The sequence below is a fragment of the Argentina silus genome, assembly GCF_951799395.1.
Source record: "Argentina silus genome assembly, chromosome: 4".
In the NCBI taxonomy this organism is placed as follows: domain Eukaryota; kingdom Metazoa; phylum Chordata; class Actinopteri; order Argentiniformes; family Argentinidae; genus Argentina; species Argentina silus.
Window position 1 is genome coordinate 14,293,484 of NC_139658.1, and position 21,497 is coordinate 14,314,980.

Below are 21,497 nucleotides of genomic sequence, written 5' to 3' on the forward strand. Positions count from 1 at the left end.
AATTACGCACGTTTAGGGGTGGAGCTCGTCCCTTTTTTCAAGTTTTGGAAAAGTCTTCAAGGAAGTTTATGTTTTTTCCATGACCTAGGATTTTACAATAGAGAAACAGTTGTTCCTTTTGACTCTTTGATTTAGTTTATTCGCTCCTTAGGTAACATGGACGTGCAATATGTGTGCGTTCAATAGCATTGTTAGACCTTTTGAACAGTTACAATGTTTTCATTGTGTGACAGAGCACAGAGTATCGAGCTGGAGGATGTAGCTATAACGGATTTCATCTAGTGAAAGTCTGAAGATATACGAATGCTTCACGTACATTCCGTCCTGGAAGTGTTCACTGTTTGCTTTTTTATCCACAGTCTTCAACTGCCATATTTATTCCGGCCTTGTTTTTGTTCATATGAGGACCACAATGTGACCCTTAATGAATTTGCTATCCGGGAGGACAACAACAGGCATGACTATTCCGCATGGCAAAACATCATTCAGAATATCTCCAACTACAATGCATCCCCCCTATGTCCATGGAGAACTCAACTTAACACATTTGCCAATGGACCACTGTGTGTGAGTAAATGTAACACATGTAACAAATCTGTGTGTTATAACGGGTTTGATTTTGAGCTCACATTTATGAAGCTGAATTTACTTAAACCTTTTGCACACACAACTTTTAGTAAGTAATGCTATGCGTTTAAAACCACTTGAACTTATCTTTTCCTGCTTCGATCACAGAAAAACTCAAAACGATTCAAATCACAGCACCAATGTATTAGATAAGAGATACATACAGTAGGTTCCCATAAGACAGTTCAATATTGATGGATACTACCAACCATACAAATCATTTTACATATGGATCAGGTTATTGTCTGATGCAATCATTTCAAACTTGTTGTAAGGGTTTGCTTTCACATGATGACTATATTTTTCCACATCAGGGTTCTTTTGGACTACTTCAACATGACCCAGGTGGAGGATCAGCAGAGTCAAAGCCACTGATGATGGATGGTTTGTTTTGTTTGCATTACACAGGCATTACCCCCAAGATAACTATACATATCTTGTACCGGGTTGTACAGGCAATAATAATATGTATTCCAAAACAGGGTAATTGCATCAGCCACTCCACGAGTTACTCTGGTATAAGACATCTGTTTTAGACAGTGCTTGAGCATCATGTTCTCTTTGCAAATACGATACCTAAAGAAAGTACATTGTTCAGAGAAGATAAGCCAAAAAGTTGACACTCCCTACTTTAAATTTCAGTCACATCACACTAAAAGACCTCATTTTTATTGCATTTCTGTATGTTTGTTGATCTTAATTTCCAGGGAAAGCAGGTGCATTTGGGCCACAAACTTCCTCTCCTGGCGAGGGGTCCATAAGCTCCTTGGCCCCAGCAGGCCCCTGGGGACACTCCCTCTATGCCTCCATAAGACACCTTGCCAACATCATGCAGCGCAGGACTCAGAGGAGCACCCTCACCAGATACAACAATGGTCACACTCTGCCTCAGGTAAGTGTGCTGCTTCCGAGTTGACACAACCATGCAGACACACACACACACACACACACACACACACACACACACACACACACACACACACACAGACCTAGAGCCTTCATCTAAAGGTTGGATTTTCTTCAAATAATGTGAGGAACACAAGTCATCATGTTAAACGCTCCCTTGAAACAGAATGTCATATTTTTGTATTCCATTTTCTTGTAGATTCAAAGTGCGGCGGAACCATCAGTGTTTGGAGTCAGATTTCGCAAATGTGCCCAGGTATGTCATTTGGAGGTCTAGTTTCTAAACCCGAGAGCTCACACCTGAAAAGATTTGCAGAGAAATCAAGCTTTATTGAACACTCAAAATGCTCTTGTCTGAATCAAAACTGTCCTCTGAAAAAAAAAAAGGTGCATAAAATAAATAGATTTCTGTATTATCCTACTGACTTAGGTGGAGGCAGGCACAGAGTTCCCCCGTCTGACTTTCCTCTTGCTGATCCACAACATTGGTCCAGTGGGGGGCACCAACCTGTCCCAGCTGGCCATCAGGGACTCCGTGTCTGGGATCGCACCGCTGCAGAGTGGAGGGAAGGTGGTGGAGCGAGGCTTCCAGACCTTCACCATCGACTCACTACCAGGTCAATGAGAACCATGAGAAGTCAATAGTCGTCACTCACTCACTCACTCACTCACTCACTCACTCATATTGTGATTCGTGTGAGTGGAATTTAGTAACGGTTTTGTAATAGTCTTATCTTAGCATTCCTCAATAGTGACAAAGCACATGAGCCAAACTGTATTCTCACTTGGCTTCAACCATTGTTGTTTATCAGCACCGCTTCCATTCGGCTCCACATAGGACGTTTTTACACCTGTGTGCCACCCAATAGGAATACTCATTGCCACATTTTAGTGATCATGACAATTGTTAAAATGATTGGAATGTGGAGTTTTTGCCCCGTCCTAGTAAATTACATTGTATTGGTTGTGTTTATTCAGCGGGATCACAGTACAACGTGACATATAAAGCTCACATCAAGGGCCACAAGAGTGAGGTCCTAGACCTACCGGCCTTCCTCACATTCTCCAATGCATCACAGGTACTGATCACATCCCTCTTTCTCTCTGCTTCTCACTCAGTTTGTTTCTTTCGAAAGTGTCAACAATTTACCTTATATTATTCCGAGATACTAGAGGGGACTAGCTTATACAGTGCCCTCCATAAGTATTGGATAGAAGAAGCATTTTGTCTTCTTTTAGCTATATACTCCAACAGTTTGGATTTTAAATCAAACGCTTACAATGGGGTCAAAGCAGAGATTCTCAGCTTTAATAAAACATTTCTTTCAGATTGGTTTCACCATTTAGAAAGTACAACATTTTGACATTTTCAGGGCTCCAAAAGTATTGAAAAGAATCATATAATGTCCAAATAAAGCACTCATGTTTAGTATTTGGTTGACAATCCTTTGCATGCAATAACTGCCTGAAATCTGCGACCCATTGACCCACCAGACGGTGGCTATATTCTCTGGTGATGCTCTGCCAGGCCTATACTGCAGCCCTCTTCAGTTGTTTGTTTTGAGGTCTTTTTGCCTTAAGTTCCCTCTTCAGCCAATTAAATGCATGTTCAATTGGATTTAAATCTGGAGATTGACTTGGCCACTCTAGAACTTTCCACTGTTTGGTCCTGAAAAACTCCTTAGTTGCTATGACAGTATGTTTGGAGTCCTTGTCTTGCTGTATGATGAAGCACCGTCCAATGAGATTGGAAGCATTTGCTCATATTTCAGCAGACAAGATGTTTCTGTACACTTCAGAATTCATTCTGCTGCTGCCATCAGCAGCTATATCATCAATGAAGACAATTGAGCCAGTTCCAGTGGCAGCGATACACGCCCAAGCCATAATACCCCCTCCACCATATTTCAGAGATGAGGTGGTATGCTGGGGATTTTGGGCAGTTTCTTTTTTTCTCCACACTTTACACTTGCCATCACTTTTTTTTTTTTTTTTTTTTTTTTACATTTATGGCATTTAGCATACGCCTTTATCCAAAGCAACTTACAACAAATACATTTGTTTAAGTAAGTGAATCATCTATCCATCAGTCATCATAAGATAAAGTAATCAATGCTCAGACCAGGGACCATGGGCAGTCACAATGCTAGAAGAAGGAATTTTTATTATTATTATTTTTTATTAACAGGAGAGAAACTTGTATAGGGGGGTTGTGGGGGTGAAGAGGTATTTAGGAGGGACCGTTAAGATGTAGCCTGAAGAGATGGGTCTTCAATCTATGGCGGAAGATTGGTAGTGACTCTGCAGTTATGACAGCAGTGGGAAGCTCATTCCACCAGTGGGGCGCCTGGACAGTGAAAAGTTGTGACCGAGTAGTGCGGCTGTTGCATCCACGTAGAGGCGGCGGTGCCAGGCGGCCAGCCGAGGTGGAAGAGCGGAGTGATCGAGCAGGGTTTTTTGGGGCTGACCATTACTTCCCAGTAGGGAGGGGCTGTTCCCTTTGCCGCCCGGTAGGCGAGCACCAGGGTCTTGAATCTTGAGCTGCTACCGGGAGCCAGTGAAGGGTGCGGAGGAGGGGAGTTACATGGGAGAATTTGGGGAGATTGAACACCAGATGGGTGGCAGCGTTCTGGATGAGCTGCAGAGGCCTGATGGTGGAGGCGGGGAGACCGGCCAAGAGTGCGTTGCAGTAGTCAAGGCAAGTGTTTGGACTAAAAGTTGTGCTGCTTCTCTGGTGAGGAATGGATGTGTCCTTCTGATGTTGTAGAGGAAGAATCTACAGGAGCGTGCTGTCGCTGTGATGTTCGCCACACACGATAAGTGGTTGTCAAGGATCACCCCAAGGTTCTTGGCTTGAGGTGGTGGACTGACATCCAAGCAGAAATGTCATGCCGAGACACGTGTTGCCACCTGTGAGTCAGAAGGGGGAAAAGAGAGAAAGAGTTGAGTGTCATCTGCGTAGCTGTGGTAGGAGAAACCATGTGAGGAAATTACCGAGCCAAGAGATTTGGTACAGAGGGAGAACAGTAAGGGCCCTAGGACAGAGCCCTGGGGGACCCCAGTGGTGAGGGCTCGTGGAGAGGACAGCGCTCCTCTCCACATCACCTAGTAAGAGCGATTGTCCAGGTAGGATGCAAACCAGGAGAGTGCAGAGCCAGAGATGCCCAATTCTGAGAGGGTGGAGAGAAGGATTGGGTGGTTTACTGTGTCGAATGCAGCGGACAGGTCTAGAAGAATGAGGACAGAGGAGGCAGCTCGAGCAGAGTGGAGGGCCTCTGTGACAGCAAGGAGAGCAGTTTCCAGTAGAGTGCCTAGCCTTAAATGCCTAGCCTTAAACGGAAGGAGGTCTTTAGAGATGGATTGGAGAAAGAATCTCTACATTCACCTCATAGTAATTGTTTGATTTCAAGTCCAAACTGTTGGGAGTACAGAGCTAAAAGAAGACAAAATGCTTCCTCTTTCCAATACTTATGGAGGGCACTGTATCTTTGAAACAAATATTTAAGAAATATTATTGTTACAACTATTCCACTGGTAGTCTCGTTGGCTCTAAAGCCACTCTTTGATGTACTCCACAGAATGATGTCAACATGTTTGGTCCGCTGGTGGCTAATTTGACTTTGAGGGTGAACTCTACTGACAAGGTATGGGACTCATTTCCTATACATCACTGCAATATTTGTAACTCTTTATTCTTACCACATACATGTTTAACCACAGAGATAGTTTAGCACATTGGTCACAAGAATAGTATTTTTCTATATGATACACTTGATAACTATATTTCAGCTTAGTTGGGAGAAGCAACCTAACCCTATTGGTAAGGGTTGGATATCCTGGCTAATTCTAGCTCTCTCTTTCAGATTTATCCCAATCATGGTGTTCACTTTGCTGGGTTTGTGGGTGGATTCTTCCTCTCCTTGGTGCTGCTCTCCCTGGGATTTCTTGCCATGAACCTGATATGTGCCAAAGCCAGAATTAACTCACTGCAGCAAAGGGTTGGCCACTCAGATTTTGTACCTGTTTTTTTGGTTGTTGTAATTTTGTACATGTTATTGTCTTTACAAGAGTTGTCCCCCCAATCCCAACATCATAATTTACAACATATTTTTGAATCCTAACATGAAAGAAGTGGAGTGTGTTTTTTTTGTTCTTCTTTTTTCTTGCAGATTGTTTCAAGTTTGTGTTTTCCATACATCATGACTGTCCTTTGTTTTTATGAAAGAAAAAGAGAGGGGATTCAGACCCTGAGTATGCAGTATGCAATAACAGCGAGACAGCCAAAGAGGAGGCTGCATTTGAGGACAAGATGGTGGACATCATGGTGCTAGAAGACCCCCAGAACATGTATCAAGCTCTAGAAAAGTGAGTATGCAATATACTGGGCAACGTCAGACATAGCATGGCAAAATAACTTCCTCATATATTTATACACTGCTCTAAGAAAGGGCACTAACATGCCTTTTTGACAGTTTGATTCCCAACTGCTCTCTTCCAGATTTTATTAAGATAAAAATTACAAGACATTTCCATACCATTTGACCCCCTCCTTTTTTGTCTATATTAATCCCACTTCTGAATCTGTATGCATTTCCCACCCTGCAGTCTGGAGATGTCCAGCCTCCTCCGAGCCACCTCCTGCCTGGAGAGCACACGTGTCCAGATGTACAAGGACGTGATCGCTGCTCTGCTGGGCATGCTGTCCTCTCAGGGCCAGATGACGGTCCAGGCCCAGCAGCGCCTACTGAGCGTGCTCCACGGCCAGCTGATGGGCATGGAGGGCAAGCTGAAGGAGGAGCACCTGGCACACATGGCGGCCCTGGCGGCCCAGTGTAACCTGGAGACGCGGGAGAAGATGGAGGCTGAGCACCGGAGGGAGGCATCGGAGAAGGCCTGGGCCGAGCAGCTTTTTCAGCACGCCGACCAACAGGTATGGAATGGATGGAGACCAGGTGTGGAAATGAGGTGCAGCACTCTCCCCATATATGTAGATAGATATTTTCTAGACAAAGATAAAAAATACAAAAATATGCTGTTTCAGATAATGACCTTCATTATACAGCTGACACATTAAAGGGATAGTTCTACCTACAGAACAGAGCCCAAGGAAAAAATGCAATTCCCCAAAATACCCACGTGTTCTTGATGTTTAGATCTATTTTGCAGTCTCAGTGAAGAACATTGAGTAGATATTTCACCTCCAAATGTAAGTTTGCATCAGAAGCAGCTAAATAACTTACGGCTAGTTCAGACACCATTCAACACATGCTGTTGTGTGCTTCCCAGGGGGGCGACTACAGGGGAAGGGTGTATCTCATGAATATCATAGGTATTTTATGCACAAAATCGCCATGTTCGCTGCGCATTGGAGAGGCTTTATTAAATCCAGTAACACTATTGGCAGGGTTCCAAATTGCATACAAGTTTGCATCAGAAGTGGCTAGTTAACAGGTAGCTAGTTAAGTCCACAATCAACATATGCTGTTATGTTGTTCCCATTGAATTAATCTGAATCAGCATTTCACTGTATTTCCGGTTCATTGTTCCTCAGGAACTCCTCCGATGCAGTGTCCTTCTAGAGAAGCTCCACAAGCTGAACCAGAGTCACCTGCAGCGCACCCTGCTGGTCAGACACGAGGAGGCGTCAGCCAAGGTCCAGAGGCAGATTGTCGAGTGGCGCAGAGTGGAGCTCCACAAGATCTTCTCAGAGGAGCTGGAGGAGGCAACCAGGATGGGCGAGTTGGAGAAGAGCGTCGCCAAAAGTCTACAGCACGACTACTTCACCTACCAGGTAACATTATAACATTCAGCAAGGTGTAATGTTACAGAACATCCAGCTAGAAATGTGTGGTGTGTAGAACAAGTATGATTATCTGTTATGCATAAAAAGGAGTTGTGTCAGAACTGTATATTTCTATTTGGGGAAATAGCAGAATATGCCCAAACTGACCTTCATGATTAGTGAAATTATAGATGGTGTTGCATGGGTTTATCCACCGACACATGCATTCTCCTTTCCTCTACTGTCATCCCCTCCCCTCGCTTCGCCTTGCCTCCTCCCCTCCCCTCCTCTCTACTTCACTCCCCTCCTCTCTTCTCCTCTCCTCTCTCCTCCCGCCTCCTCTCCCCTCCTCTCCTCTCCTCTCCTCTCTCCTCTCCTCTCCCTAGGATCAGCTGGAGGAGGTGCTGGATGTGGTCCTGGCCAACCAGCGTTGCATGCTAGGAGAGCGCCACGCCCAGAGGAAGTTCCTGGTGCACAGCCTCCACAGCCTGAAGGGCCTAATCTCAGAAACCTTCTCCAACACCTCCAATCACATAGACAGCTGGTTCACAGAGCTCAGGAGGTTGGTTTTAATTCCATGGATGCATCAGCAATCACACCTGGGTTCAAATAGTCTTTGTAAATGTTCAAGTACTTTGAATGTTTGGGTGAACCTACCAAGAGTGCCAGATGGGTAGGGTTTTCATTTTTGGGAGAATTCCGTTGGTTCTGTTGCATAAGACTCAATCACAACTAGGATTTCAAATATGGTTAAGTAATGTGTAGCCACACATTATCTGCCTTAAAGGCAACATATGCCAGATTGCGCCCTCTTTTCAATACAGAATAGTGTCTCCTGCTTTCTCCCTCCCCTTGCTCAATGCGAACTACTTCTAATTGAAACAATTAATCTGTCAGTCATTTTCATGTTTTTACCAGTGATTGTCTTAGTTACATGACCATAAAACTGGCAAAGGACATGTGTGATTAAAATGCAGTCTTGTTTTTGGGGAAATGTTTGCGGAAACATGAACACGGAAATGAGACAGCCAGTGCTAAATCCGAAGTTTCAAACAAATCCCCTCATTCCTCAAACAAAACTCAGACAAGGCTGTAACGTTAAGTCTCAGGTTACACACCCATAGCAAGTGGTAGACACCTAGAAATGTCCTGAATATTTTGGAAAAATATTACCAAGTACCAAAAGTACCAAGTCCAGCAACACTATTGTCAGGGTTGGAAATTGCATCTTTTGCTATCAGTATTTTATGGATGACAGTTGATTTAACAGTAGGCTAGTCAGGTAATGTAACATTGCTGATGTCATGGCCATTTGTAGAAAATAATTGGTAAGACATGTAGTAGCATTGAAATAGCAAATAACACTGCAACCCTTCTCTGTGGTCTCTTAATCAAGGCATCTGGTATGAAACACCACTTATTTTTACCACTAGGGGGAGTGATATGCCTGAGGAGCAAATCAACCTGGTCCAGGACAAAGCCCAGGAGGAGCTGGTCCTGGTGAAGCAAGGGATGGATGAAGCACTGAACCGGGAGAGGCGGGCCATGCACTGTGGTCTGGTCAAGAAGAGGAGGGACCTCATATCTGATATGGTAGTTGTAGTAGTATTAGTAGTAGACTGAATTGTACACCAATTTACACAACATACATATTCATCAAAAACATATAAAAACGTATAACATTGCATTTTATTTAAATAATCTCATGAGCAACTTGCCGTTTGTTCTTTGAGTCATTCCATAAACAGTATATGGGAAGAGAATTTATAACTTTGTCGATGGTGAGCATGCTCAAACTAAATGAGCTAACCAGAAGTGAGTTAGCAATGAATTAAAGGTAGACCATTTATTTCTACTCTTTAACTAACATTACTTTATTTATTTAAAGGGATAATTCACCCAAAATATAAATAACCTTTTATTTAGCCAGCTTGAGAAAACAATTTCTCTTTTACAATAACAACCTGGTAGGTCTACAAACCCATGAGCTGCTTGGCCTCTCTCTCTCTCTCTCTCTCTCTCTCTCTCTCTCTCTCTCTCTCTCTCTCTCTCTCTCTCTCTCTCTCTCTCTCTGTCCAGCTCCAGGGGCACAAACAGAGGCAGAAGGAGCTGTCAGGCCTGTCCAGGGGCCTGGAGGGAGGGGTGAACCCAGCCCAGCACCTGTGCTGCTGGCACAACCTCTTGACGGCCCAGTGTCTGGAGCTGGGGGAGCTCATCAACAACCTGGACGAAGAGGCGGCTGCAGACATACGCAAGGTAACAGACACACAAAACACATAAACCTGGGTTCTACCATTTTGGCAATACCTCGGAAGTTCCAAACAACTTCTTTACAAATTGAATTAGCTGCAAACGTGATGGCATTTGTTTCACTACTTCCGGAACATTTTAACAGAACACATTACAAAATCTTTACCCCTGATGACATCAAAGTTAGTTTTCTTCTGAATTTTTCTTCTTGACATCACGATTTTAACGTGTAGATACTGGTATGGTGCTGGATATAATTAATATGTGGTTAAAAAGTGGTGACGGGCCCCTTTAACCATTAGTTGTAGCTGAAATATCAGCAAAATACTCATACGTTTTCACACCTACATCCATATTCAAATGGTATTGTAACTTGCCAAACAAAAGTTGCCACTCTCCCTTCATATTGATCGGCAATCTCCTCCCCTCTTCCCCCCTGTGTCACAGGTCACTATGCGTGTGATCCACAGCGCCATGGCCGAGGTGAAGGCCATCCAGCCCTCCGCCGCCCAGGCTCTGATGACTCTGGGGGCACCCTCCCGCTGCCTCCTCCTGCAGCCTCCAGACCCGGGGGCCACCAGCAGTGCTCTGTCCCAGGCCCAGGAGAGGCTCCACCTGGAGGGCAAGGCAGCCGTGCGCACCCTCCGGGCCTCCAGGGACTCCCTCCAGGAAGGGATGGAGAGAGAGCTGCAGGAGCAGCAGGAGTTGAGGGGCCGTGGACGTGCCTTTTTTAGGTTAGTTACACACAGTATGATGTGTGTGTGTGTGTGTCTGCCTGACTGTCTGTCTGTGTTTGTTTGTTTGTTTGTTTGTTTGTTTGTTTGTTTGTCTATCTGTTTGTGTGCCTGTATCAGTCTGTGTATATTGTAAGATTTAGACTGTGGGGAAAGATGCTAATCAGCCCAACCATTTGGAACTGGTTTTCACCACACCCAGTGATGTTGAGTGATTGAGTTAAGTGTGACAAGAGCTATCAAAGCAGTTAACATACAGGTTGGTATGACATGAAGATGTTAATGCTTTGTAAACTGCTCCAGAGTGGGGGATAGATCAAAGGGTAACACACGACAAGAGCTAATGGAAAACTCTAGACTCTTCTTGCCTGATACACCAATTAAAAGATTGTGCTCCTTTATTAAACGAGTTGTTCCAGTCCTTTATTACACAAGTTGTTATTGCCCTTTATTAATTTGCTTGTGTCCCTCCTCCAGGTGTCTGAGCTCGTCCCAGCTCACCCTGTCAGACGAGGAGCTGCTGCGTATGAAGCTGGAGTTCCAGAAGTGCCTGTCGAGGATGGACCGCTGTCTGGTGCTGCCTCACACCCGCTCCCGTTCCAAACTCCAGAGCTCCCTCTGCAGCTGGAGGAAGGACATGGAAGAGCAGACAGAGCACAAATGCCCAGAGGTAACGGGATGATTTGCAGTAACTATAGGGAATAAAGCGATAGTTCAGGGTTTTTTTTACGTTAGACCTAATTTTCCACTTACTTGGAGGGGTTATAGGCTCATCCAGACACTTTTTTCAAGTCATGTTTCCATTCTTGAGCTTTTATTGGCTTAACATTTAGCCATACCAGTTTACATGAATGGGATCACCTGTACACTATCAAAAGCACAGAAAACTGCTTTCAAAACCTCTCCACGCAAAATGTAAAACATGATTTAGTTATTGGGGGTCCCATAGCTACTTCAACCGAATGACGTAAATGGAAAATGAGGTCTAACATCCAAAAACCTGAACTATCTTTAAGGGTAACACTTCCTATGAGGCACACACATATAACCGTAGACACAAACACTCACTGAACACTTTATTAGGAACACTATATTGATACTGGGTAGGGCCTCCCTTTGATCTCAAAACAGCCTCAATTCTTCGTGGCATTGATTCCACAAGATGTTGGAAACATTCCTTTGAGATTCTGGTCCATGATGACATGATTGCATCACGAAATTCCTGCAGATTTTTCAGGTGCACTTTCAAGCTGTGAATCTCCTGTTCTACCACATCTCAAAGGTGTTCTATTGGATTCAGATCCGGTGACTGGGAAGGCCACTGAAGAACACTGAACTCATTGTCATGTTCATGAAACCAGTTTGAGATGACTTTTGCTTTGTGACATGGTGCATTGTCATGCTGGAAGTAGCCATTAGAAGATGGGTAAATTGTGGCCATGAAGGGATGCACATGGTCAGCAACAATACTCAAATAGGCTGTGGCATTCAAGCGATGATTGATTGGTATTAACGGGCCCAAAGTGTGGCAAGAAAACATTCCCCACACCATTACACAACCTCCACTATGAGAAGGTGTACAGATGTTCCTAATCAAGTGTTTGGTGAGTGTATATTCCCGAGGTGGCTGACAGGGGGCGCTGTTTTGCAGCCACTGTCCGCCATATTGGGATACCTCAGAAGCAACAATCCTCCATAGGAATGAATAGGAATACAGTGTTTTAGTTGAATATTTTAAGGACAAAATTAGTACTGGGGACTAACATTAGCACATGTTTTATTTGGGGGGGGGGGGGGATATATAGTTGCTTCTGTTCAGAGCTCACACAATGTTATTTCTATGAAAAGTATGAATTAGGTGTCTGTAATAGAAAACGCTGTTCCCATTACTCAACTTAAATGCATAGCATGCGCAATCGTGTGTGTGTGTGTGTGTGTGTGTATCCACATCATTGCATATAACTCATAGGCCTTATAATGCCTAAGACTTCAACTGATAGAAAATGTCTGTTAATAATAGCTCATGATTAGATTAGATTAGATTAGATTCAACTTTATTGTCATTGTGCAGAGTACAAGTACAGAGACAACGAAATGCAGTTAGCGTCTAACCAGAAGTGCAAAATAGCAGAAAGTGCAATGAACAGTATTTACAGGTAGTGCAATATATGATCAGTAGTAGTGCAGTATAATATAGCAGTGCAGTATAGCAGTATATGAGTAACAGTAGCATTATAGCAGAATAAATAGTTACAGTATGAACAGTGTAGCAGCATATGAGCTGTATGGGTAATGCAGTCTAGCAGTATATATGTATTAACAGTAGCATGAGGTAGATAGCAGAATAAATGCAGAATGATCATTATAAGATGATAAAATTATAATGTACATGCTTATAACAAGTCTTGTAATGTGCTATGAATGCATTATAACTATGCTGTTACCAAACATTTCTATATGGGGGTGACTCACACCACCCACCACCAAAGTGTAGTAGCGTGTAGCACCCTCCTGGGTAATACACACAACAGTCACCACACATCAGAATTCAATAGTTAATTCAAAAGAAGTGTTTCACCCTGGTTTCAGAAATGTGTTGCCAGTGATTCCATTAATGAAATAAGCCACAAGTTGTCCTGCACACTATGTGCTTGCAAAATAAACATTGGCATGCCACTGGTGAAGGTGATCAAATGTTACATTGCCTAGTGTAGGTCTTCTCTTTTGTCAAGTCAATTATTCCATGAACTCTGCTAAAGACTTTATGGAATATTGGCAAATAAAACAGGAATGCACCAAAAAGCAGACTTAAATGTCAGCACTAAACCATAATATACTAAATGATGACAATATGCCACAAATATGTTTCATTTCTCATCAATCTTGTGTTTTTTCAGAGGAAGACGAGGTCCAAAGGGAAATCTACAGAGAGCAGACAGAAACCAGACCCATCTGAGCTACTGCTCTTCCAGAAGGGACTGGAGAACAGGATCCAGCTGTTTGAAAAGGAGAAAGAAATGGAGAGCCCGGCCATGAAGAAGGTGAGGGTGGGATGGAGAGATGGAGGGAAGAATGGTAGAGTAGGTTAGTCTAACCACAGCAGAGGCCTTGCCCTCTCCTACAGCATGCATGTGTTGTAGACAGTGAATATGGTGGAAAGGGAAAGGGAGTATGGCTTATCTTGGCACTTTGACCATTATCACTAGACCCTTGGCCTCCCTCTCTGCAGGTCAGATCAGCATAGGCAGTAAGGCTTCTAGGGATGCACACCTAGAATTTGAGCATTTAGCATGAATGCCCTGCCTCCCTCTTTAAATTCCTTGATGAGAGAGAAGGAAGAGCGGGAGGAGGGATTAGTATTAATAACTAAAGCCCTCAGTCTCTCCTTGATGTCCAGGTGCTTGAAGAGATGTGCGGTGAGAGAGAAGCTGAGCTCCAGACCCAGGCAGACAGCCTGGCCGTTCAGATGGCCGCCCTCCACTACCAGAAGGCGGAGAGGAGGACCAAGGTCCTGGAGACCTCCAGAGCCCTGCTCAGCCTGCAGAGCCTGCTCACAGAGGAGCTCCGGGCCTGTAGGAACCTGGGGGGGGCAGAGATGGCCCAGAGCATACAGGAACACTGTCTGGTAGGAAACAATTGTATGAAGGACACATTTGGTGAATGAGTATGTAGCAAAACAAAAACAAGAAATTAAATTTCAATAATCACAAAGTTGTTATTAAAGCTGCCTCAGCAATGTTTGAAATAATCTGAAAGTATACTTACAATAATCAATGTCAAGTTCCTAATTTCCCCAAAGTACCAGTGCTCCAGAGTTGTAAAGAGTGTCAATGTGTCAAAGAGACATATAACTAAGATAATGATGATTAATAATGAAATCATTTGGGATCTCAATCAAACAAATAAATCCATTATTCACGAAATCCACATTTCACAATTCCTTTTCTTTCCTTTACTGCCCAACAGGGTTTGGAGGAAGCAGACCTGCAGCTCCAGAGAGAGAGAGCTGAGATGGACTGTCTGGAGTCTGGACAGCCCCAGGACAGCCCACTCAGAGACCCAGATGACTCTGACGAGGAAGAGGAGGATGAGGGAGAGGAAGAGCGGCTGTTCTATGTGCAGCGTGACTACAGAATGGCTACCATCCTCCAAGAGGCCCTGTACAAGTATGATCAGGTCTCCAGTCTGATGAATGAGAGGTGGGATTTCATTTGAGAAAATGTGCCTATTTCAGTTCATAAACAGTGTTTTTCAAGAGTTGTTTTCTCTGTAAAAACTTTATAATATGATACAATATCATATTTGATTGTCCATTAGCTGTGGAAATTCATGTTGAGGCTAGCATTACATCACTACAGTACACATGTCTATCTTCAACTGTCTCTGCCAGGTTGCAAGAGTCCAACGCCAGGAGTCAGGCTGTGGAGGATCTGAGGGAACAGTTGGAGCTGAAGAGACTGTATGCAAACTGTGACCAGGTGATCTATCACTCAGAAACAAATCCAGCAATGTCAATGACAGAGTGAAATACAATGGAGGGCTAGTGTGTGAAGGCTTTTATTCCATCCCAGCACTTACAAACCTGAGTCAACTAATCAACCAATAATGGTCTTCAGTGTTGACTAGCGTTTGTTTAATTCAGGACCCTCTATGACAAGAATGGCCTACCCCAGTGTTTAAAGCCAAATTTCCACTAGCGTGCTTTCTTCTGTTGAGTTAGTGTGTGATAGTGCTAGAGAGGTTTGAAAGAAACCATGAGACTTAACAACAATGACTTCCTGTTAAATAACTGTTATGAAGGAAACTCTCATTCTCCCACTGAGAAGGAAGTAATTGCTTGTTGAGTCTCTCTGTGTCAAATCTCTCTGGCACTAGCACTCACTGGCTTGCTTGGAGATTGTATTGTAGTGGAAATGTAGCTAATGAATGGATGGAAATATGGCTACAACACTCAAAATAAATGGAACATTAGGTCCAACAACCTACTATCCTATAAGAGCCTTTTAAAGCTAAACATCGTACATCCTGCTCCTTAATCTCCTCCTCCCCAGGATCTGGAGTTTGCATCCAGGCTGGTGAAGCAGAGTCAAGTGTCCACAGATGTCCTCCTGGAGGCTATGCGTCTCCTCCTCCCCACCCTCCCAGAGGCAGAGCTGCTCTCCATCATAGACGCTCTCCGCCACAAGCAGCCTCTCCTCCCACCGTCCGCTGAGCACAGTCACACTGTGTGAGGATCAAATCAAACTTTATCTATATAGCACATTTCAATACAGCAATGCCATACACTGCACTTTACAGAAAGCTCTATTGGAGTCCCTGAAATATATGAATCAGCTTTAAGTGAATTGCCCTCAGCTCATGTAGTGTTTAACCCTTTGATCTATTGAGTCAAATTTGGTGTCCCACTGCAAAAGCTGAAAGCCTCCCATAATCTGGATGCATAAGAAATAGGTTGCTCATCTCTCCATTCTGACCTCACCTATCCTCTCCCAGTCAACTGAAGGAGTACCCACAACTCCAAGTAATGCATTTTGGTCCTGCACCTTCTGTGGGATTACACTGGCCAAAGGGTTAGGGTTACTGGCCAAAGCATGAGGTGGACAAGCTAGGCTATACATGCACCAATATCTGGAGTCACAGGGAACATGACTATTCTGTCCACCTCAATACCACCTTGCTCTGTGGGCTTGTCCCTTCTATCATCCTCACCTTCGTCTCTCTTCTCAATGTGATTACCATTAATGTGGTTGTCTAACTAGTAGAACATTCCATTGTTTCTCTGTTTCTGCGTCTTCTAGTGAAGCCCAGTACGTTTGCATTCTCTAACTCTAACTCATCTACAGTAACTCAACAATGAACTCTCCTATATAGAAGTCTCTGTAGAAATGTTAGCCTGTGATTGACGAGTCCTGAGAGATTAATCCATTTCCGTAAACTAATTCTGAAGTACACTATTTTCCCCCTTTAGTGTAGATATTCTTGCCTTGAACCTTTTGTGAGAAACAAGAAGTGCTTGTAATGCTGTGGCCACCTTTCCCATCTTATTCTTTAGCATCTTTGGGTTACTGTTGAATTTATAGACAGCCCACTAATAGTGCTCATCTTGGCTGTAACCCCCGCTCTAGCCCATGCTTATCAATATACTGCCCCAATAACATTGTGAAACCAATGGCACACTTAAATCTAACAAGAAAAACTATCTCCCTTTCTCAGAGAAAACAATCACAATTTCCACTGACAATTCACAACTGCCTTTCCTATCTCAATTACTTTACAGAAAAACATAAAACAAACATCCATTTAACATCCAAACAAACTATTGGGCATAACTCAAAGTTGACTGGTCCCGACTAATGCAAGCACGTCGATATGCGACTTGAGGGGAAAGCGTGCGCTTGCATTAGCTGGCATTCGAAATACTCCACCACTGATCAAACATTTCTTCTGGCGAGTATTTTGACTTCATTTCAACTTTCCGCAAGAAGGAACAACACAACAAACAAATTGGAGCAGGTTTTTATTCATAAATAGATAGAGTGAGGTGGTGTGCTTTTCTGTTTTCATCTGTCTTTTTGTGCAACACTAAGGGGAAGCGTCGGGTTGCAGTTACAGCTAAGAATCATCCTGGGTGTTGGAAACACAATGCACCAAAAAAAACCACCAGTGCTTGGGCCCAAAATAAGTCTGGAGTGGGACCCAGTCTCGAGTGGAATACCACCATTAATAGTGCATATAAATGCCTCTAAACATGACTGGAAGCACAAAAGTCTCAGGCTTTGGGCCAAGCACCAGTGCCAAATGTGAATCCCTCTCTGTTCGGGAAAAATAAAGATTCCAAATTGTTCACATATCTCCCCATCTGCATTGGCTGATCTGGTACTGTGGAAGATTAACTGTCAATGTCTGGCCACCATTCAATTTGGACTGTGTTGTTTTTGAATAATGCTTTCTGAATGAGGGGCGCTTGGAACTGGAGTTGTCTTGCCAGGAAAGGAGGGTGAAAAGAAAGCTAACTAAAGTGGAACAATATGCATCATTTTTGGATCTGCTTGTGGATAGACCTTTGGCTGTTTTCTTTTAACAGGTGGCCAGGGGGAGCGAAGAGATCTCTCCTGGTTAGACTGAGGGAGGATATGGTAGGCAGGAATATGTCGACCCGCACCATGGATAAGGACAGTAACAGGTGGGTGCAAGACGACAAATCTCTGTGTTCTTCCTCTTTTTCTTCTCTTGTTACTTTTTTACGCTCTTCTCTCTATTTAATTTCCGAAGCAGTTACTTTCTCTCTCTTAGAGTGTGTTAAAAGATGTAGTTCACTACAAAGTCAATTAAAATCATTTGTTAGGAGTGTGCATCAGAACAGGGTTCAAATACTGTAGGATTTGTATCAATAGAAATACTTTCATAGCTATGCTTGAATGAGTTAGTCTCGCACAATAGAACCAATGGAATAGTCCCCCCCCAAAAAACACCCATATAGCACTCCTGAGAAGGCTCAAGCAAATGCTCAAAGTATTTGAAAATATTCACATGATATTTTAGTGCTATACATACCTTGGGAGTATCCCAATGTCGGAACTGTATCCATGTTCAACAGCATGTATTCATAAAAACATGGCCACATCCCGACTTCAGTTTAGGTGAGATTCACCTAAATCAGGGTTTCAGATTTGCCACCGGACAATGTGACCGGCAACATTTACATTTACCGGACAATTGAGAAATTTGCCAAACATCCATATGCATTGGGTGCGTAAATGCATTTGAGCGTCCACCCACGGTGCTTAGAATGACAGAAAATTAATTTAGATTATGGTAATTAATTTGAAAATAATTTGTTGCAAAGTTGTAATAAAATAAAGTAGTACGATGTTCTTATAGGCCACCAACATGTTTGACTGCATCTTCATGTCTGGACCCGATAAACAACTCTGATCACTAAAACGCCGCGTATACAGTTGTCAGTAGCCTATATCATATCATATATGCACACTGGACCGTGCATAAAACCTTGAATATTTGTTCAATGTGCCTCTTTCATAGAGGCCTTCTTTAGAGGTAGGCCTAAACAGAAAATTATAGCTAAAGGAAAATGATAAAACTACCAGGAGTAGTTTCTGTCTGACCACCGGAGGGTGGCAGAGACCACCCAAGAGACTAAATGACACTCAGGTGTTTTACATATGGCTTGTTAAGACGAGGTGTGTTTTCAGTTGACTCTTGGCAGAAGCTTGAATTGTTTGCCGTGTGCTCTTGTCTCCTGAGTTTGATCCCTAATCAAGGACTTTGTTATTTTCCCATATTTTCCTTCGTAACGTACTGTTAGACTTTTCCAGTAAAGTGGCCTACCTTGATCTATACCATCATTTCCTCGTCTTGCTTCATCTTTGCTCCTGGGTCCTACTCATCACTAGCAGGCTACCTCATCGGAGCCGAGAGGGAGAAAGTCTGTTCCCCAAAATGTAGACTACAGTCAGTCTTTAGGTCTATACTGGCTAAGTTAGTCTATGTTTTATCACTCGGGTCGAGGCTACACATAGGTTTTAGGTGTCTCACGGGTTTGTTCGGGTTGGGTTAACCCTCTTTCTTTTTTTTCTTCCAGACAATTTGGCCTGCAGCTATTTTATTTATCGGCTTTTCATTATTTTTATCGGCCAAACAGAAACCCTGGGCTAATCAAACATTTGATTTGGGTGTGAACTATACCTTTAATTAGGTAAGCATAACTGGGGGAAACAGCGATGAGCGCATAGCAAAGCCTGCTGCATAGGTACTCATGCCAAAAGCATTAAAATCCCGGAAATCTGAAGTCACACCCCTCTACTGAGGTACAGAAGTCAAGTTTCCCCGTTGACCCTCACTACAAATAGCATAATGTTGGCTACTTTCAACATTCACTGTTGTTATTTTTATGTTTCAGTACATTTTTTCATGAGTCTGGGCTGTCATTGTGAAAATAGCATCATAGTTAAAAGACAATTGTACCCCACTGGACAACACATTGGAAACCCCATTGAAAAACACACTTCCGTACCTCAGTTGAGAGGTGTGGCCAATGTGAAAACGTCACGCTGTGAGTTCTATAGTCCCTGTGCGTACCTCAGCGCACGTGGGTGGAGCTATTTTTAGCAATGACGTGCATTCTTGTGTTCGAAGTTGCACTCTGAAGTTATATTTCAGTTTACACCTGGGGGCAATACAATGACGAGAGCAGCCTAGGTTACTTGGAAAAGAGGGACAAGAGCTGGTTGAAGTAAAAAAGGATTTCTGACAGCTGGTGCGCATCTTGCATCTGGAAAAACAAATGCGTCCTAACATGACGCTGCCACCAAAGGGTTGCATGAGGTATCAGGGCACAAGTCACACATTTCCTTTGCAGTTGGGAGCTACGTGCGGTCCCCACGTGCGCACGGGGGACACCCCTTTAGCGACGAAAATGACACAACAACGCAGCAATGCTGCGACTATGTGGCGGCCTTAATAAAGAGTAGTGCGTGAGGTAAGCATCTTTGACTTTGAATCAGGCTAACAAAGGTGCTCCCTATTTCTCAGGCTCACAGAGAAGAGGCAGACACTACTGGAGAAGCTGTTCCTCAACCCCCTACCTGAGGCTCCCAGCGACACCATGCAAGTATTGGTCCAGGAGAAGGGAAGGGAGGGCGCTCTACCCACTTCACAACAACCCACCCACCAGCCAGCCGTGACTGGAATGACTGCCTCAGAGCCACTCAAATTCACTGCTCCGCTTGTAGCAGGAGCAAAAGTAGAGGTGGTCGATGAGACGCTGTTCAACACATCAGCAGCACCAACCACTTCTGGCTCTGCTAGTGCAGTATTGGATATTCCCACTACTGGGGAGAGGCTGTTTGTCTTCCGCGTCCCTACAGAGCCACGGGACTCTATAGTGGCCACCAACAGGAAGAGGAAGAAGAGGAACTTCCTGAACCTGAAGAAGGGGTCTGTGGCCCCCACAGATCAGCCCTGATGTCACTAAACTCAATGATAGTAATATGACAATGATGACCAGAATGCTAGCAACCAATGTATTTAGTTATGATACAGGTACTGCACAATATGTAGCAAATTTAACAACTATATGTAGCAATTCATGTTATTTAGTTAAAACAGTCGATGTGTACTGTTAACTTTCTTATACAGGCTTTGTCGACAAGTGCAGGCAGCTGGGTTATTTCAAATAATTTTTTATAATGAATGATTTACACATCTTCACAAACACATTATGTACCATACATTCACCATGAGCACCTGGCATGAATAGACAGTAGAAGCACACGTTAGCAGATGCAGCAGAGGTATATTGTTGGTACATTAGTTTGAGTTAACGTAACCTTGCACAGTAGTAGTGCTCTTGACTGAGTCCTGAAGGTAAGTGGTTGTTAAATGGTGATAAGACTATTTGGCTCAGTGAATCCCAGGTAAGAACGTGTTACATGTACCCTGAACACACAACATCCTAATTTTTATCCCCTATTGTATAAGTCTTCTTCAGAAACCTGTGATGTATGTAACACAGTTTTCATTGAAAACACTTTAATGTTTTGACTGGTTCACTTGATTCACTTTTATCTACTTTGGAGCTTTATTTCAAATTTGTATGGCTTTTTTATGGGACATAACATTGTTTTGTATGAAAAGTTGATCATACATAATTGATTGATTACATAATGCAATTTATGTAAAAGAATGAAAGTAGTGTAAAAAGAATAGGTATTTGTAAAAGCTTTTAACAACTGAATCATCAGTTTGTAACACCGGATAATGAAAAAAAATGTTGTAATGTAATAACTTTTGCTATTACATGTAATAAAACCGGATAATGTAATAACTTGCCAGATCATATAATGAACTTATTGAATAGGTAACTGTTTTTTAAAATGTTTTATAATGTAATAGTGTATTATGTAGGTGGTTGTTATGTTATCAGGTGGGTAACAACCTTTTTGGTGAATAATGTGATTACTTCAATGAGAAATGTATTAACTAACCAAAATCACTGTCTTTATGTTTTGTTTAATTTATTTTAAGTGTCTCTCTCTCACTCGCTCTCTCTCTCTCTCTCTCTCTCTCTCACACACACACACACACACACAAACACTCAATGCTGTAGCAACCCTTCTATTGCCCTTCTTATTAGTGTGCTTTACACAATTGTTACATAATTCAATTGTTATTACAAC

The 21,497-nt window shown here is 43.1% G+C and overlaps 1 protein-coding gene across 2 annotated transcripts; it reads left to right on the plus strand.

Moving 5' to 3' along the window:
- The first annotated feature begins 107 nt into the window (after window positions 1–107).
- Window positions 108–21,145, plus strand: LOC310804155 (limbin-like). 2 transcript variants are annotated; one of them, XM_083669271.1, is made up of 23 exons: window positions 108–567; window positions 942–1,011; window positions 1,335–1,519; window positions 1,733–1,789; window positions 1,964–2,150; window positions 2,512–2,612; window positions 5,112–5,177; window positions 5,397–5,531; window positions 5,759–5,898; window positions 6,139–6,463; window positions 7,085–7,324; window positions 7,702–7,877; window positions 8,749–8,908; window positions 9,395–9,571; window positions 10,013–10,299; window positions 10,777–10,969; window positions 13,197–13,340; window positions 13,697–13,924; window positions 14,266–14,498; window positions 14,690–14,777; window positions 15,351–15,526; window positions 17,384–17,482; window positions 19,852–21,145. In XM_083669271.1, the coding sequence occupies exons 1-23, from the start codon at window positions 304–306 to the stop codon at window positions 20,282–20,284; spliced, it is 4,164 nt and encodes a 1,387-aa protein (XP_083525397.1). In that variant the 5' UTR covers window positions 108–303; the 3' UTR covers window positions 20,285–21,145. The 2 variants fall into 2 exon arrangements, with proteins under 2 accessions (XP_083525397.1, XP_083525398.1); XM_083669272.1 differs by having other exon boundaries at window positions 5,765–5,898.
- The last annotated feature ends 352 nt before the right edge of the window (window positions 21,146–21,497 follow it).

What these genes read in the sequence shown, in the direction of transcription:
- LOC310804155 (XM_083669271.1), top strand. Translation starts at nt 304, where the DNA reads ATGCTTCACGTACATTCCGTCCTGGAAGTGTTCACTGTTTGCTTTTTT. An exon ending in ACGACTACTTCACCTACCAG is followed by an intron (nt 7,325 to 7,701) that starts GTAACATTATAA and finishes TCCTCTCCCTAG; the next exon opens with GATCAGCTGGAGGAGGTGCT. An exon ending in TGGTTCACAGAGCTCAGGAG is followed by an intron (nt 7,878 to 8,748) that starts GTTGGTTTTAAT and finishes TTTTACCACTAG; the next exon opens with GGGGAGTGATATGCCTGAGG.